At 51.0% G+C, this 15,205-nt stretch overlaps 1 protein-coding gene across 2 annotated transcripts in view; it reads left to right on the top strand.

Annotated features, from left to right (window-relative positions):
• Positions 1-15,205, top strand: part of LOC143023907 (uncharacterized) — a 46,363-nt gene that overhangs the window by 13,335 nt on the left and 17,823 nt on the right. Inside the window, exon 2 of one of the 2 annotated variants that reach the window (XM_076182574.1) lies at positions 10,073-10,628. The exons of the other annotated variant lie outside the window; for it this stretch is intronic. Within the exon in view, the coding sequence (XP_076038689.1) occupies positions 10,073-10,628 (556 nt within the window). The remainder of the gene's footprint in view (positions 1-10,072; positions 10,629-15,205) is intronic. 2 annotated transcript variants of the gene reach the window in all.

Genomic DNA, 15,205 nt, shown 5'->3' with positions numbered 1-15,205 from the left:
GCGTTCTCGCGATTGAATGATCTCGCCATTGAGTGTTCTCGCGGTTGATTGTTATAACGATTGAATGTTATTGCGGTTGAGTGTTGTGGCGATTGAGCGTTCTCGCGATTGAATGTTCTCGCCATTGAGTGTGGCGGTTGAGCGTTCTCGCGATTGAATGATCTCGCGGTGGATTGTTATAACGATTGAATGTTATTGCGGTCGAGTGTTCTCGCCATTGAGCGTTGTTACGATTAAGTGTTCTCGCGATTGAGTGTTGTGGTTATATTTTCACGGCTAAATGTTCTCGCGATTGAATGTTCTCGTGGTTGAGTTGTGGCGGTGAAGCGTTCTCACGATTGAATGTTATCGCGATTGAGTGGGGATTGAGCGATCTCGTGATTGAGTGTTGTGGTTGAGTGTTCTCACGGTTAAATGTTCTCGCGATTGTGTGTTCTTGCGGTTGAGTGTCATCACGGTTAAATGTGCTCGCGTTTGAGTGTTCTCGCTCTTGATTGTTATAACGATTGAATATTATTACGGTTGAGCGTTCTCGCGATTGTGTTGTGGCGGTTGAGCGTTCTCGCGATTGAGTGTTCTCGCGGTTGAGCGTTGTCACGATTGAGTGTTCTCGCGGTTGAGCGTTCTCGCGATTGAATGTTCTCACCATTGAGTGTGGTGGTTGAGCGTTCTCGCGATTGAATGTTCTTGCCAGTGTTCTTGTGGTTGATTGTTCTCATGATTGAATGTTCTCGCGATTGAGTGTTGTGGCGGTTGAGCGTTCTCGCGATTGAATGATCTCGCCATTGAGTGTGGCGGTTGAGCGTTCTCGCGATTGAATGATCTCGCCATTGAGTGTTCCCGCGGTTGATTGTTATATCGATTGAATGTTGTTGCGGTTGAGTGTTCTCGCCATTGGCGGTTGAGCGTTCTCGCCATTGGCGGTTGAGCGTTCTTGCGATTGAGTGTTCTCCCGGTTGAGCGTTGTTACGATTAAGTGTTCTCGCAATTGTGTTGTGGTTATATTTTCACGGTTAAATGATCTCACGATTGAATGTTGTGGCGGTTGAACGTTCTCGCGATTGAATGTTTTTGCGGTTGAATGTTCTGGTTTAGTGTTGTGGCGGTTAAGCGTTCTCACGATTGAATGTTATCGCGATTGAGTATGGGGATTGAGCGATCTCGTGATTGAAAGTTCTCGCGATTGAGTGTTCTCACGGTTAAATGTTCTCGCTTTTGATTGTTATAACGATTGAATATTATTGCGGTTGAGCGTTCTCGCGATTGTGTTGTGGCGATTGAGTGTTCTCGCGGTTGAGCGTTGTCACGATTGAGTGTTGTGGCGGTTGAGCGTTCTCGCGATTGAATGTTCTCACCATTGAGTGTGGTGGTTGAGCGTTCTCGCGATTGAATGTTCTCGCCAGTGTTCTTGTGGTTGATTGTTCTCATGATTGAATGTTCTCGCGATTGAGTGTTGTGGCGGTTGAGCGTTCTCGCGATTGAATGTTCTCGCCATTGAGTGTGGCGGTTGAGCGTTCTCGCGATTGAATGATCTCGCCATTGAGTGTTCTCGCGGTTGATTGTTATAACGATTGAATGTTATTGCGGTTGAGTGTTGTGGCGGTTGAGCGTTCTCGCGATTGAATGTTCTCGCCATTGAGTGTGGCGGTTGAGCGTTCTCGCGATTGAATGATCTCGCCATTGAGTGTTCTCGCGGTTGATTGTTATATCGATTGAATGCTATTGTGGTTGAGTGTTCTCGCCATTGAGTGGCGGTTGAGCGTTGTTACGATTAAGTGTTCTCGCGATTGAGTGTTGTGGTTATATTTTCACGGTTAAATGTTCTCGCGATTGAATGTTGTGGCGGTGAAGCGTTCTCACGATTGAATGTTATCGCGATTGAGTGGGGATTGAGCGATCTCGTGATTGAAAGTTCTCGCGATTGAGTGTTGTGGTTGAGTGTTCTCACGGTTAAATGTTCTCGCGATTGTGTGTTCTTGCGGTTGTGTCATCACGGTTAAATGTGCTCGTGTTTGAGTGTTCTCGCTCTTGATTGTTATAACGATTGAATATTATTACGGTTGAGCGTTCTCGCGATTGTGTTGTGGCGGTTGAGCGTTCTCGCGATTGAGTGCTCTCCCCGTTGAGTGTTATCGCGGTTGAGCGTTGTCACGATTGAGTGTTCTCGCGATTGAGTGTTGTGGTGGTTGAGCGTTCTCGCGATTGAATGTTCTCACCATTGAGTGTGGTGGTTGAGCGTTCTCGCGATTGAATGTTCTCGCCAGTGTTCTTGTGGTTGATTGTTCTCATGATTGAATGTTCTCGCGATTGAGTGTTGTGGCGGTTGAGCGTTCTCGCGATTGAATGTTCTCGCCATTGAGTGTGGCGGTTGAGCGTTCTCGCGATTGAATGATCTCGCCATTGAGTGTTCTCGCGGTTGATTGTTATAACGAGTGAATGTTATTGCGGTTGTGTTGTGGCGGTTGAGCGTTCTCGCTTTTGAGTGTGGTGGTTGAGCGTTCTCGCGATTGAATGATCTCGCCATTGAGTGTTCCCGCGGTTGATTGTTTTAACGATTGAATGTTATTGCGGTTGAGTGTTCTCGCCATTGGCGGTTGAGCGTTCTCGCGATTGAGTGTTCTCCCGGTTGAGCGTTGTTACGATTAAGTGTTCTCGCAATTGTGTTGTGGTTATATTTTCACGGTTAAATGTTCTCGCGATTGAATGTTGTGGCGGTTGAATGTTCTCGTGGTTTAGTGTTGTGGCGGTTAAGCGTTCTCACGATTGAATGTTATCGCGATTGAGTGTGGGGATTGAGCGATCTCGTGATTGAAAGTTCTCGCGATTGAGTGTTCTCACGGTTAAATGTTCTCGCTTTTAATTGTTATAACGATTGAATATTGCGGTTGAGCGTTCTCGCGATTGTGTTGTGGCGATTGAGTGTTCTCGCGGTTGAGTGTTGTGGCGGTTGAGCGTTCTCGCGATTGAATGTTCTCACCATTGAGTGTGGTGGTTGAGCGTTCTCGCGATTGAATGTTCTCGCCAGTGTTCTTGTGGTTGATTGTTCTCATGATTGAATGTTCTCGCGATTGAGTGTTGTGGCGGTTGAGCGTTCTCGCGATTGAATGTTCTCGCCATTGAGTGGCGGTTGAGCGTTCTCGCGATTGAATGATCTCGCCATTGAGTGTTCTCGCGGTTGATTGTTATTGCGGTTGAGCGTTCTCGCGATTGAATGTTCTCGCCATTGAGTGTGGCGGTTGAGCGTTCTCGCGATTGAATGATCTCGCCATTGAGTGTTCTTGCGGTTGATTGTTATATCGATTGAATGTTATTGCAGTTGAGTGTTCTCGCCATGAGTGGCGGTTGAGCGTTCTCGCGATTGAGCGTTGTTACGATTAAGTGTTCTCGCGATTGAGTGTTATATTTTCACGGTTAAATGTTCTCACGATTGAATGCTGTGGCGGTGAAGCGTTCTCACGATTGAATGTTATCGCGATTGAGTGGGGATTGAGCGATCTCGTGATTGAAAGTTCTCGCGATTGAGTGTTCTCACGGATAATTGTTCTCGCGATTGTGTGTTGCGGTTGTGTCATCACGGTTAAATGTGCTCGCGTTTGAGTGTTCTCGCTCTTGATTGTTATAACGATTGAATATTACGGTTGAGCGTTCTCGCGATTGTGTTGTGGCGGTTGAGCGTTCTCGCGATTGAGTGCTCTCCCCGTTGAGTGTTATCGCGGTTGAGCGTTGTCACGATTGAGTGTTGTGGTGGTTGAGCGTTCTCGCGATTGAATGTTCTCACCATTGAGTGTGGTGGTTGAGCGTTCTCGCGATTGAATGTTCTCGCCAGTGTTCTTGTGGTTGAATGTTCTCGCGATTGAGTGTTGTGGCGGTTGAGCGTTCTCGCAATTGAATGTTCTCGCCATTGAGTGTGGCGGTTGAGCGTTCTCGCGATTGAATGATCTCGCCATTGAGTGTTTTCGCGGTTGATTGTTATAACGGTTGAATGTTATTGCGGTTGAGTGTTGTGGCGGTTGAGCGTTCTCGCTTTTGAGTGTGGTGGTTGAGCGTTCTCGCGATTGAATGATCTCGCCATTGAGTGTTCCCGCGGTTGATTGTTATAACGATTGAATGTTATTGCGGTTGAGTGTTCTCGCCATTGGCGGTTGAGCGTTCTCGCGATTGAGTGTTCTACCGGTTGAGCGTTGTTACGATTAAGTGTTCTCGCAATTGTGTTGTTATATTTTCACGGTTAAATGTTCTCGCGATTGAATGTTGTGGCGGTTGAACGTTGTTGCGATTGAATGTTATCGTGGTTTAGTGTTGTGGCGGTTAAGCGTTCTCACGATTGAATGTTATCGCGATTGATTGTGGGGATTGAGTGTTCTCACGGTTAAATGTTCTCGCGTTTGAGTGTTCTCGCTTTTGATTGTTATAACGATTGAATATTATTGCGGTTGAGCGTTCTCGCGATTGTGTTGTGGCGATTGAGTGTTCTCGCGGTTGAGCGTTGTCACGATTGAGTGTTGTGGCGGTTGAGTGTTCTCGCGATTGAATGTTCTCACCATTGAGTGTGGTGGTTGAGCGTTCTCGCGATTGAATGTTCTCGCCAGTGTTCTTGCGGTTGATTGTTCTCATGATTGAATGTTCTCGCGATTGAGCGTTCTCGCGATTGAATGTTCTCGCCATTGAGTGTGGCGGTTGAGCGTTGTCGCGATTGAATGATCTCGCCATTGAGTGTTCTCGCGGTTGATTGTTATAACGATTGAATGTTATTGCGGTTGAGTGTTGTGGCGGTTGAGCGTTCTCGCGATTGAATGTTCTCGCCATTGAGTGTGGCGGTTGAGCGTTCTCGCGATTGAATGATCTCGCCATTGAGTGTTCTCGCGGTTGATTGTTATATCGATTGAATGTTATTGCGGTTGAGTGTTCTCGCCATTGAGTGGCGTTTGAGCGTTCTCGCGATTGAGTGTTCTCGCGGTTGAGCGTTGTTACGATTAAGTGTTCTCGCGATTGAGTGTTGTGGTTATATTTTCACGGTTAAATGTTCTCGCGATTGAATGTTGTGGCGGTTGAATGTTCTCGTGATTGAGTTGTGGCGGTGAAGCGTTCTCACGATTGAATGTTATCGCGATTGAGTGGGGATTGAGCGATCTCGTGATTGAAAGTTCTCGCGATTGAGTGTTGTGGTTGAGTGTTCTCACGGTTAAATGTTCTCGCGATTGTGTTCTTGCGGTTGTGTCATCACGGTTAAATGTGCTCGCGTTTGATTGTTCTCGCGATTGAGTGTTGTGGTTGAGTGTTCTCACGGTTAAATGTTCTCGCGATTGTGTTCTTGCGGTTGTGTCATCACGGTTAAATGTGCTCGCGTTTGATTGTTCTCGCTCTTGATTGTTATAATGATTGAATATTATTACGGTTGAGCGTTCTCGCGATTGTGTTGTGGCGGTTGAGCGTTGTCACTATTGAGTGCTCTCGCGGTTGAGCGTTGTCACGATTGAGTGTTCTCGCGATTGAGTGTTGTGGTGGTTGAGCGTTCTCGCGATTGAATGTTCTCACCATTGAGTGTGGTGGTTGAGCGTTCTCGCGATTGAATGTTCTCGCCAGTGTTCTTGTGGTTGATTGTTCTCATGATTGAATGTTCTCGCGATTGAGTGTTGTGGCGGTTGAGCGTTCTCACGATTGAATGTTCTCGCCATTGAGTGTGGCGGTTGAGCGTTCTCGCGATTGAATGATCTCGCCATTGAGTGTTCTCGCGGTTGATTGTTATAACGATTGAATGTTATTGCGGTTGAGCGTTCTCGTGATTGAGTGTTCTCGCCATTGGCGGTTGAGCGTTCTCCCGGTTGAGCGTTGTTACGACTAAGTGTTCTCGCGATTGTGTTGTGGTTATGTTTTCACGGTTAAATGTTCTCGCGATTGAATGTTGTGGCGGTTGAACGTTCTCGCGATTGAATGTTCTCGTGGTTGAGTATTGTGGCGGTTAAGCGTTCTCACGATTGAATGTTATCGCGATTGAGTGTGGGGATTGAGCGATCTCGTGATTGAACGTTCTCACGGTTAAATGTTCTCGCGTTTGATTGTTATAACGATTGAATATTATTGCGGTTGAGCGTTCTTGCGATTGTGTTTTGGCGGTTGAGCGTTCTTGCGATTGTGTTTTGGCGGTTGAGCGTTCTCGCGATTGAGTGCTCTCCCCGTTGAGAGTTCTCGCGGTTGAGCGTTGTCACGATTGAGTGTTGTGGCGGTTGAGCGTTCTCGCGATTGAATGTTCTCACCATTGATTGTGGTGGTTGAGCGTTCTCGCGATTGAATGTTCTCGCCAGTGTTCTTGCGGTTGATTGTTCTCATGATTGAGTGTTGTGGCGGTTGAGCGTTCTCGCAATTGAATGTTCTAGCCATTGAGTGTGGCGGTTGAGCGTTCTCGCGATTGAATGATCTCGCCATTGAGTGTTCTCGCGGTTGATTGTTATAACGATTGAATGTTATTGCGGTTGAGTGTTGTGGCGGTTGAGCGTCCTCGCCATCGAGTGTGGTGATTGAGCGTTCTCGCGATTGAATGATCCCGCCATTGAGTGTTCTCGCGGTTGATTGTTATAATGATTGAATGTTATTGTGGTTGAGCGTTCTCGTGATTGAGTGTTCTCGCCATTGAGTGGCGGTTGAGCGTCCTCGCGGTTGACCGTTGTTACGATTTAGTGTTCTCGCGATTGAGTGTTGTGGTTATGTTTTCACGGCTAAATGTTCTCGCGATTGAATGTTGTGGCGGTTGAACGTTCTCGCGATTGAATGTTCTCGTGGTTGAGTGTTGTGGCGGTTAAGCGTTCTCACGATTGAGTGTTATCGTGATTGTGGGGATTGAGCGATCTCGTGATTGAGTGTTGTGGCGGTTGAGCGTTCTCGCGATTGAATGTTCTCACCATTAAGTGTGGCGGTTGAGCGCTCTTGCTAGTGTTCTTGCGGTTGATTGTTTTCATGATTGAATGTTCTCGCGATTGAGTGTAGTGGCGGTTGAGCGTTCTCGCCATCGAGTGTGGTGGTTGAGCGTTCTCGCGGTTGAATGATCTCGCCATTGAGTGTTCTCACGGTTGATCGTTATAGCGATTGAATATTATTGCGGTTTAGCGTTCTCGCGATTGAATGTTCTCACCATTGAGTGTGGTGGTTGAGAGTTCTCGCGATTGAATGTTCTCGCCAGTGTTCTTGTGGTTGATTGTTCTCGCGATTGAGTGTTGTGGCGGTTGAGCGTTCTCGCGATTGAATGTTCTCGCCATTGAGTGTGGCGGTTGAGCGTTCTCGCCATTGATTGTTCTCGCGGTTGATTGTTATAACGATTGAATGTTAATGCGGTTGAGCGTTCTCGCAATTGTGTTGTGGCGATTGAGCGTTCTCGTGATTGAGTGTTCTCGCCATTGAGTGGCGCTTGACCGTTGTCACGAGTGTGGTGGTTGAGCGTTCTCGCGATTGAATGTTCTCGCCAGTGTTCTTGCGGTTGATTGTTCTCATGATTGAATGTTCTCGCGATTGAGTGTTGTGGCGGTTGAGCGTTCTCACGATTGAGTTTGGGGATTGAGCGTTCTCGTGATTGAAAGTTCTTGCGATTGAGTGTTGTGGCGGTTGAGCGTTCTCACCTGTGTTCTTGCGGTTGATTGTTCTCGCGATTGTGTAGTGGCGGTTGAGCGTTCTCGCGATTGAATGTTCTCGCCATTGAGTGTGGTGGTTGAGCGTTCTCGCGGTTGCTTGTTATAACGATTGAATATTGTTGCGGTTGAGCGTTCTCGCGATTGTGTTGTGGTTTTCACGGTTGAATGTTCTCGTGATTGAATGTTGTGGCGGTTGTGTTCTTACGGTTAAATGTTCTCGTGGTTGAGTGTTCTCGCGGTTAAGCGTTCTCAAGATTGAAATTTATCGCGATTGAGTGTGGGGATTGAGCGTTCACGTGATTGAAAGTCCTCGAGATTGAGTGCTGTGGCGGTTCAGTATTGTCACGATTGAGTGTTCTCGCGGTTGAGTGTTATTGCGGTTGAGCTTTCTCGCGATTGAGTGTTGTGGCGGTTGAGCGTTCTCGCGATTGAATGTTCTCACCATTGAGTGTGGCGGTTGAGCGTTCTCGCCAGTGTTCTTGCGGCTGATTGTTCTCATGATTGAGTGTTGTGGCGGTTGAGCGTTCTTGCGACTGAATGTTCTCGCCATTGAGTGTGGTGGTTGAGTGTTCTCGCTATTGAATGTTCTCGCGGTTAAGCGTTCTTACGATTGAGTGTGGGGATTGAGCGTTCTTGTGATTGAAAGTTCTCGAGATTGAGTGCTGTGGCGGTTCAGTGTTGTCACGATTGAATGTTCTCGCGATTTAGTGTTCTCCCGATTGGTTATTCTCGCGGTTGAGTGTTATTGCGGTTGAGCTTTCTCGCGATTGAGTGTTGTGGCGGTTGAGCGTTCTCGCGATTGAATGTTCTCACCATTGAATGTGGCGGTTGAGCGCTCTCGCGATTGAATGTTCTCGCCAGTGTTCTTGCGGTTTATTGTTCTCATGATTGAATGTTGCGGTTGATTGTTCTCATGATTGAATGTTCTCGCAATTGAGTGTTGTGGCGGTTGAGCGTTCTCGCCATTGAGTGTGGTGGTTGAGCGTTCTCGCGATTGAATATTCTCGCTATTGAGTGTTCTGATGATTGAATGTTCTCGCGATTAAGCGTTCTCACGATTGAATGTTATCGCGATTGAGTGTGGGGGTTGAGTGTTTTGACGGTTCAATGTTGCGATTGAATGTGGTTGAGTGTTCTCGCGATTAAGTGTTCTTGCGGTTGAATGTTCTCACGGTTAAATGTTCTCGCAATTGAATATTCTCGCTTTTGAATGTTGTGGCGGTTGAGTGTTTTCGCGATTAAACGTTCTCGCGATTGAGTGTTGTGGCAGTTGCATGTTCTCGCGATTGAGTGTTGTGGCGGTTGAGCATTCTCGCTATTGAATGTTCTCGCGGTTAAGCGTTCTCACGATTGAATGTTTTCGCGGTTGAGCGTTGTGGCGGTTCAGTATTTCGCGATTGAATGTTCTCGCGGTTGAGTGTTGTGGCAGTTGAATGTTCTTGCGGTTGAGCGTTCTCGCGACTGAATGTCCTCGCGGTTGAGTGTTGTGACGGTTGAGCGTTCTCGCGATTGAGTGTTGTGGCGGTTGAGCGTTCTCCGATTGAATGTTCTCGCCATTGAGTGTTCTCATGATTGAATGTAATCGCGATAAGTGTTCTCGCATTTAAGCGTTCTCACGATTGAATGTTATCGCAATTGAGTGTGGGGGTTGAGCGTTCTCGCGATTCAGTGCTGTGACGGTTGAGTGTTCTCGTGATTGAAAGTTCTCGCTGTTGAGCGTTGTGACGGTTGAAGTTCTCGAGATTGTGTTGTGGCGGTTGAGCGTTCTAGTGATTGCGTTTTCTCGCGATTGAGCGTTCTCGTGATTGAATGTGATCACAATTGAGTGTGTGGGACGAGCGTTCTCGCGATTGTAAGTTCTCGAGATAGTGCTGTGGCGGTTGATCGTTCTCGCGATTGAGTGTTCTCCCGATTGAGCGTCCTCGGGGTTGAGTGTTATCGCGCGTGTAAGTTTACGTGCGGATGTTGGTTTGCGTTTGTGAGTTTGTTTCCTTCCTGGTGTGTCTGCGTGGTAGTGTGCGCTGTGTATGGGTTTGCGTGCGTAGATTTCCATGCATATGCCATTTTGCGCTTATGCGGTTTTGCGTGAGGTTGTCTGCTTCTTAGTATGTGATTGCGTGCTAGCTTGTGCTCTAATGCATGTGCGTGGTACTGTGTGTTTGTGCGTGCGTGCGTGTTAGTGTGTGTGTGCGTGCGTGTTAGTGTGCCTGCGTGATTGTGTGTGTGTGTGTACGCGCGCGCGCGCGCTTCCGTACTTGTATGCTTTCATGTTTTTGACGATATTTGACCACCACCCATGACCAGCAACCTTCACCACTATTACTTCTTTCACCCTTCACCACAATCCGCTCATCATTACTGCCATGCACCTCTACCTGCACCTTTTCAGGAAGCCCAAGACCTGTGGTTAGTATGTTTGCCCATCGTAACGCTATTTATGACGTCAAAAACAGGTTGTTCCTGTTGGTCACTGTGTTCACCGCTGCCCACGCGATTCCTCTCGGGGGCGGCCACGTCTCTTCTGTAGCAGGATCTGACGCCCCTGGAGGATCCAAAGATTCTTCGGCAGTAGGATCCAGCGATCTTCCTGGAGCGGGATCCAGCGATCTTCCTGGAGCGGGATCCAGCGATCTTCCTGGAGCGGGATCCAGCGATCTTCCTGGAGCGGGATCCAGCGATCTTCCTGGAGCGGGATCCAGCGATCTTCCTGGAGCGGGATCCAGCGATCTTCCTGGAGCGGGATCCAGCGATCTTCCTGGAGCGGGATCCAGCGATCTTCCTGGAGCGGGATCCAGCGATCTTCCTGGAGCGGGATCCAGCGATCTTCCTGGAGCGGGATCCAGCGATCTTCCTGTTGGAAGAGGATCCAACGACCCTCGTGGAGCGGGATCCAGTCGGTGTCATTGTTCCAGTGAAGGCCGAACGTGCAGGCTGGGGAGGCCGACTGGAACCGGTCAGCCTCAGCAACAACGTCAAAAACAACAGCATCTGCTTCTTACAGACGCTTCGGTAAAGTGGTTTCTTAATCTTTTATTTTCTTTATAACTCTCCTCGTTTTTTTATGTCCGAACAGGCTAAACTAGTTAGTTTATTTACAGTTTTGTTTGCGAGCAGCAAGCAGGCAGCCTTGCCAACTAAAAACGACAGCAAAAAATGTTCAATCATCGGATATGCAAATGAAATTTCGTCTTGGTAGAAAAATTGCTGTCTGACACGTTAGTGCTCGCACGTGAACTCCTCCGTCCTTTCCCGTCCTTCTCGTCCTCACGGCTATCCACGCCCCCCTTCATCCCCTTCAACCTTCTCGCCCCCCGCCCGACCGATACAGTCAACACCTCAACCACCACTATTGCCACCACCACTCCCGCCAACATCACCACCTCACCACCTCACCATCACCACCACCTCACTATCACCACCTCGCCACCACCACCTTCACCTCACCACCACCTCACTATCACCACCTTCACCTCACCACCTTCACACCACCACCACCTTCACCTCACCACCACCACCTTCACCTCACCACCACCACCTTCACCTCACCACCACCACCTTCACCTCACCACCACCACCTTCACCTCACCACCACCACCTTCACCTCACCACCACCACCTTCACCTCACCACCTTCACCTCACCACCACCTTCACCTCACCACCACCTTCACCTCACCACCACCACCTTCACCTCACCACCACCACTTTCACCACACCACCTTCACCTCACCACCTTCACCTCACCACCACCACCTTCACCTCACCACCACCACCTTCACCTCCACCACCACCACCTTCACCTCGCCACCACCACCTTCACCTCGCCACCACCACCTTCACCTCGCCACCACCACCTTCACCTCGCCACCACCACCTTCACCTCGCCACCACCACCTTCACCTCGCCACCACCACCTTCACCTCGCCACCACCACCTTCACCTCGCCACCACCACCTTCACCTCGCCACCACCACCTTCACCTCGCCACCACCACCTTCACCTCGCCACCACCACCTTCACCTCGCCACCACCACCTTCACCTCGCCACCACCACCTTCACCTCGCCACCACCACCTTCACCTCGCCACCACCACCTTCACCTCGCCACCACCACCTTCACCTCACCACCACCACCTTCACACCGCCACCACCACCCTCACTTCACCTTCACTTCACCACCACCTCACCATCACCACCACCTCACCATCACCACCACCTCACCATCACCACCACCTCACCATCACCACCTCACCATCACCACCTCTCCATCAACACCACCTCTCCATCAACACCACCTCACCATCAACACCACCTCACCATCAACACCACACCATCACCACCTCACCATCACCTCACCAACACCTTCACCATCAACACCACCTCACCATCACCACCTCACCACCACCTCACCAACACCTCACCATCACCAACACCTTCACCTTCACCATCACCATCTCTGCCAACACTTATCACCAACACCTACCATTATCACAAACAGTACCACCCTTACCTACGTCATTATCACCACTACCCCCTCCAACATCACCCCCTCCAGCATCACCACCACCCCCTCCAACATCACCACCACCCCCTCCAACATCACCACCCCCTCCAACATCACCACCCCCTCCAACATCACCCCCTCCAACATCACCACCACCCCCTCCAACATCACCACCACCCCCTCCAACATCATCACCCCTTCCAACATCACCACCACCCCCTCCAGCATCACCACCACCCCCTCCAGCATCACCACCATTACCACCCACGGCATCATTACCTACGGCATCACCACCCCCTGCCCCCGCCACCCTCGAAGGCCTCTTGGGGGCACCAGGAAACAGTCCGTGTCTTGCCTCGTCTCGGCAGACCCCTCGGGGTACAGATGGGACCAGACCCCTTTTGTTGCAGCCGATACCAGTTCGAGTGGCCGACGGACACGTAACCCTCAAGGCCAAGTGGAGATGGCGCAGAGGGACGGCTAGCAGGGTCGTCTTCTGCCTCAGGGTTGGAAGGCGGGCGTGTGGGCTTGTTCCTACCGGGCCCTTACCCAACTAATCCTCCTTCGCTGCCACGTTAGCTTACTCCTACTGCCTCCCACCATTTCCCTGTCCTCTCTGTTGGCTATCTAACATTTCGCCTTTTCCCGTTCGTAGTCTTCATCCTGTTTGTAGCCCCCCCCCCTTAGTCTCCCTTCACCCTCCTCGCCCCCTTCTCCCCTCGTTATTGTCTCTCACCCCCCTCTTCCCCTCTTCCCCCCTCACCCACCTTCGCCCCCCCCTCACCCACCTTCTCCCCCCCTCACCCACCTTCGCCCCCCCTCACCCACCTTCTCCCCCCCTCACCCACCTTCGCCCCCCCTCACCCACCTTCGCCCCCCCTCACCCACCTTCGCCCCCCCTCACCCACCTTCGCCCCCCCTCACCCACCTTCGCCCCCCCTCACCCACCTTCGCCCCCCCTCACCCACCTTCGCCCCCCCTCACCCACCTTCGCCCCCCCTCACCCACCTTCGCCCCCCCCTCACCCACCTTCGCCCCCCCCTCACCCACCTTCGCCCCCCCTCACCCACCTTCGCCCCCCCACCCACCTTCGCCCCCCCCACCCACCTTCGCCCCCCTCACCCACCTTCTCCCCCTCACCCACCTTCGCGCCCCCCCTCACCCACCTTCGCGCCCCCCCTCACGCACCTTCGGGCGCCCCCCTCACCCACCTTCGCGCCCCCCCCTCACCCACCTTCGCGCCCCCCCCTAACCCCCCTTGGCCCCCCCCCTCACCCACCTTCGCCCCCCCTCCGCCCCCCCCCCTCACCCACCTTCGCCCCCCCCCTCACCCACCTTCGCCCCCCCTCACCCACCTTCGCCCCCCCTCACCCACCTTTGCACCCTGTCGCGCCCTCTCGCCCCTTCTTGAACATCTCGTCCCCCCTCGCCTCTTCTTGAACATCTCGTCCCCCCTCGCCTCTTCTTGAACATCTCGTCCCCCCTCGCCTCTTCTTGAACATCTCGTCCCCCCTCGCCTCTTCTTGAACATCTCGTCCCCCCTCGCCTCTTCTTGAACATCTCGTCCCCCCTCGCCTCTTCTTGAACATCTCGTCCCCCCTCGCCTCTTCTTGAACATCTCGTCCCCCCTCTCCCCCACTCCCCCACTCATCTTCCCTCGCCCCATCATCATCCTATAATTAGCCGCCCACGCTCCTGTCCGCCCGTTAGTTGCCTCCGCTCCCCCTGCCTCTCCGTTAGCTGCCTCCTCCCCTCCCACATCCCATTATCCTCCTCCGTCCTCCCTCCTGTCCTCCTGTTTGTCGCTTTCGTCCTCTTTTGTCTTTTCATTAGGTCCTTCTACTAACTTTCCGCGTTTCCGAATCGCCTTTCCGTTAGCTGTTATATGTCCGTTATCTATACATCCCCTGTCTGTTCGTTTGCTCTTTCCCTCAGTCCCATCTTCTGTCTACGGCTCGAAGGCCGCCTTCGTGTGAGTGTTGATATACCTCTATCGCTTCTGTCTTCTCGGCCCTTCACCCACCCACTTTAGTCCTTCTCACCCTTTGCTCCCTACCTTTAGTCCTTCTACCCTTTGCTCCCTACCTTTAGTCCTTCTACCCTTTGCTCCCTACCTTTAGTCCTTCTACCCTTTGCTCCCTACCCTTAGTCCTTCTACCCTTTGCTCCCTACCCTTAGTCCTTCTACCCTTTGCTCCCTACCCTTAGTCCTTCTCACCCTTTGCTCCCTACCCTTAGTCCTTCTCACCCTTTGCTCCCTACCTTTAGTCCTTCTCACCCTTTGCTCCCTACCTTTAGTCCTTCTCACCCTTTGCTCCCTACCTTTAGTCCTTCTCACCCTTTGCTCCCTACCTTTAGTCCTTCTCACCCTTTGCTCCCTACCTTTAGTCCTTCTCACCCTTTGCTCCCTACCTTTAGTCCTTCTCACCCTTTGCTCCCTACCTTTAGTCCTTCTCACCCTTTGCTCCCTACCTTTAGTCCTTCTCACCCTTTGCTCCCTACCTTTAGTCCTTCTCACCCTTTGCTCCCTACCTTTAGTCCTTCTCACCCTTTGCTCCCTACCTTTAGTCCTTCTCACCCTTTGCTCCCTACCTTTAGTCCTTCTCACCCTTTGCTCCCTACCTTTAGTCCTTCTCACCCTTTGCTCCCTACCTTTAGTCCTTCTCACCCTTTGCTCCCTACCTTTAGTCCTTCTCACCCTTTGCTCCCTACCTTTAGTCCTTCTCACCCTTTGCTCCCTACCTTTAGTCCTTCTCACCCTTTGCTCCCTACCTTTAGTCCTTCTCACCCTTTGCTCCCTACCTTTAGTCCTTCTCACCCTTTGCTCCCTACCTTTAGTCCTTCTCACCCTTTGCTCCCTACCTTTAGTCCTTCTCACCCTTTGCTCCCTACCTTTAGTCCTTCTCACCCTTTGCTCCCTACCTTTAGTCCTTCTCACCCTTTGCTCCCTACCTTTAGTCCTTCTCACCCTTTGCTCCCTACCTTTAGTCCTTCTCACCCTTTGCTCCCTACCTTTAGTCCTCACCCTTTGCTCCCTACCTTTAGTCCTTCTCACCCTTTGCTCCCTACCTTTAGTCCTTCTCAC

The sequence above is a fragment of the Oratosquilla oratoria genome, unplaced genomic scaffold, assembly GCF_046742065.1.
Source record: "Oratosquilla oratoria isolate Oo_2021 unplaced genomic scaffold, ASM4674206v1 SCAFFOLD70, whole genome shotgun sequence".
Classification (NCBI taxonomy): domain Eukaryota; kingdom Metazoa; phylum Arthropoda; class Malacostraca; order Stomatopoda; family Squillidae; genus Oratosquilla; species Oratosquilla oratoria.
The sequence above is the reverse complement of the archived record's forward strand: the minus strand, read 5'-3'. Positions and strand labels throughout refer to the sequence as shown.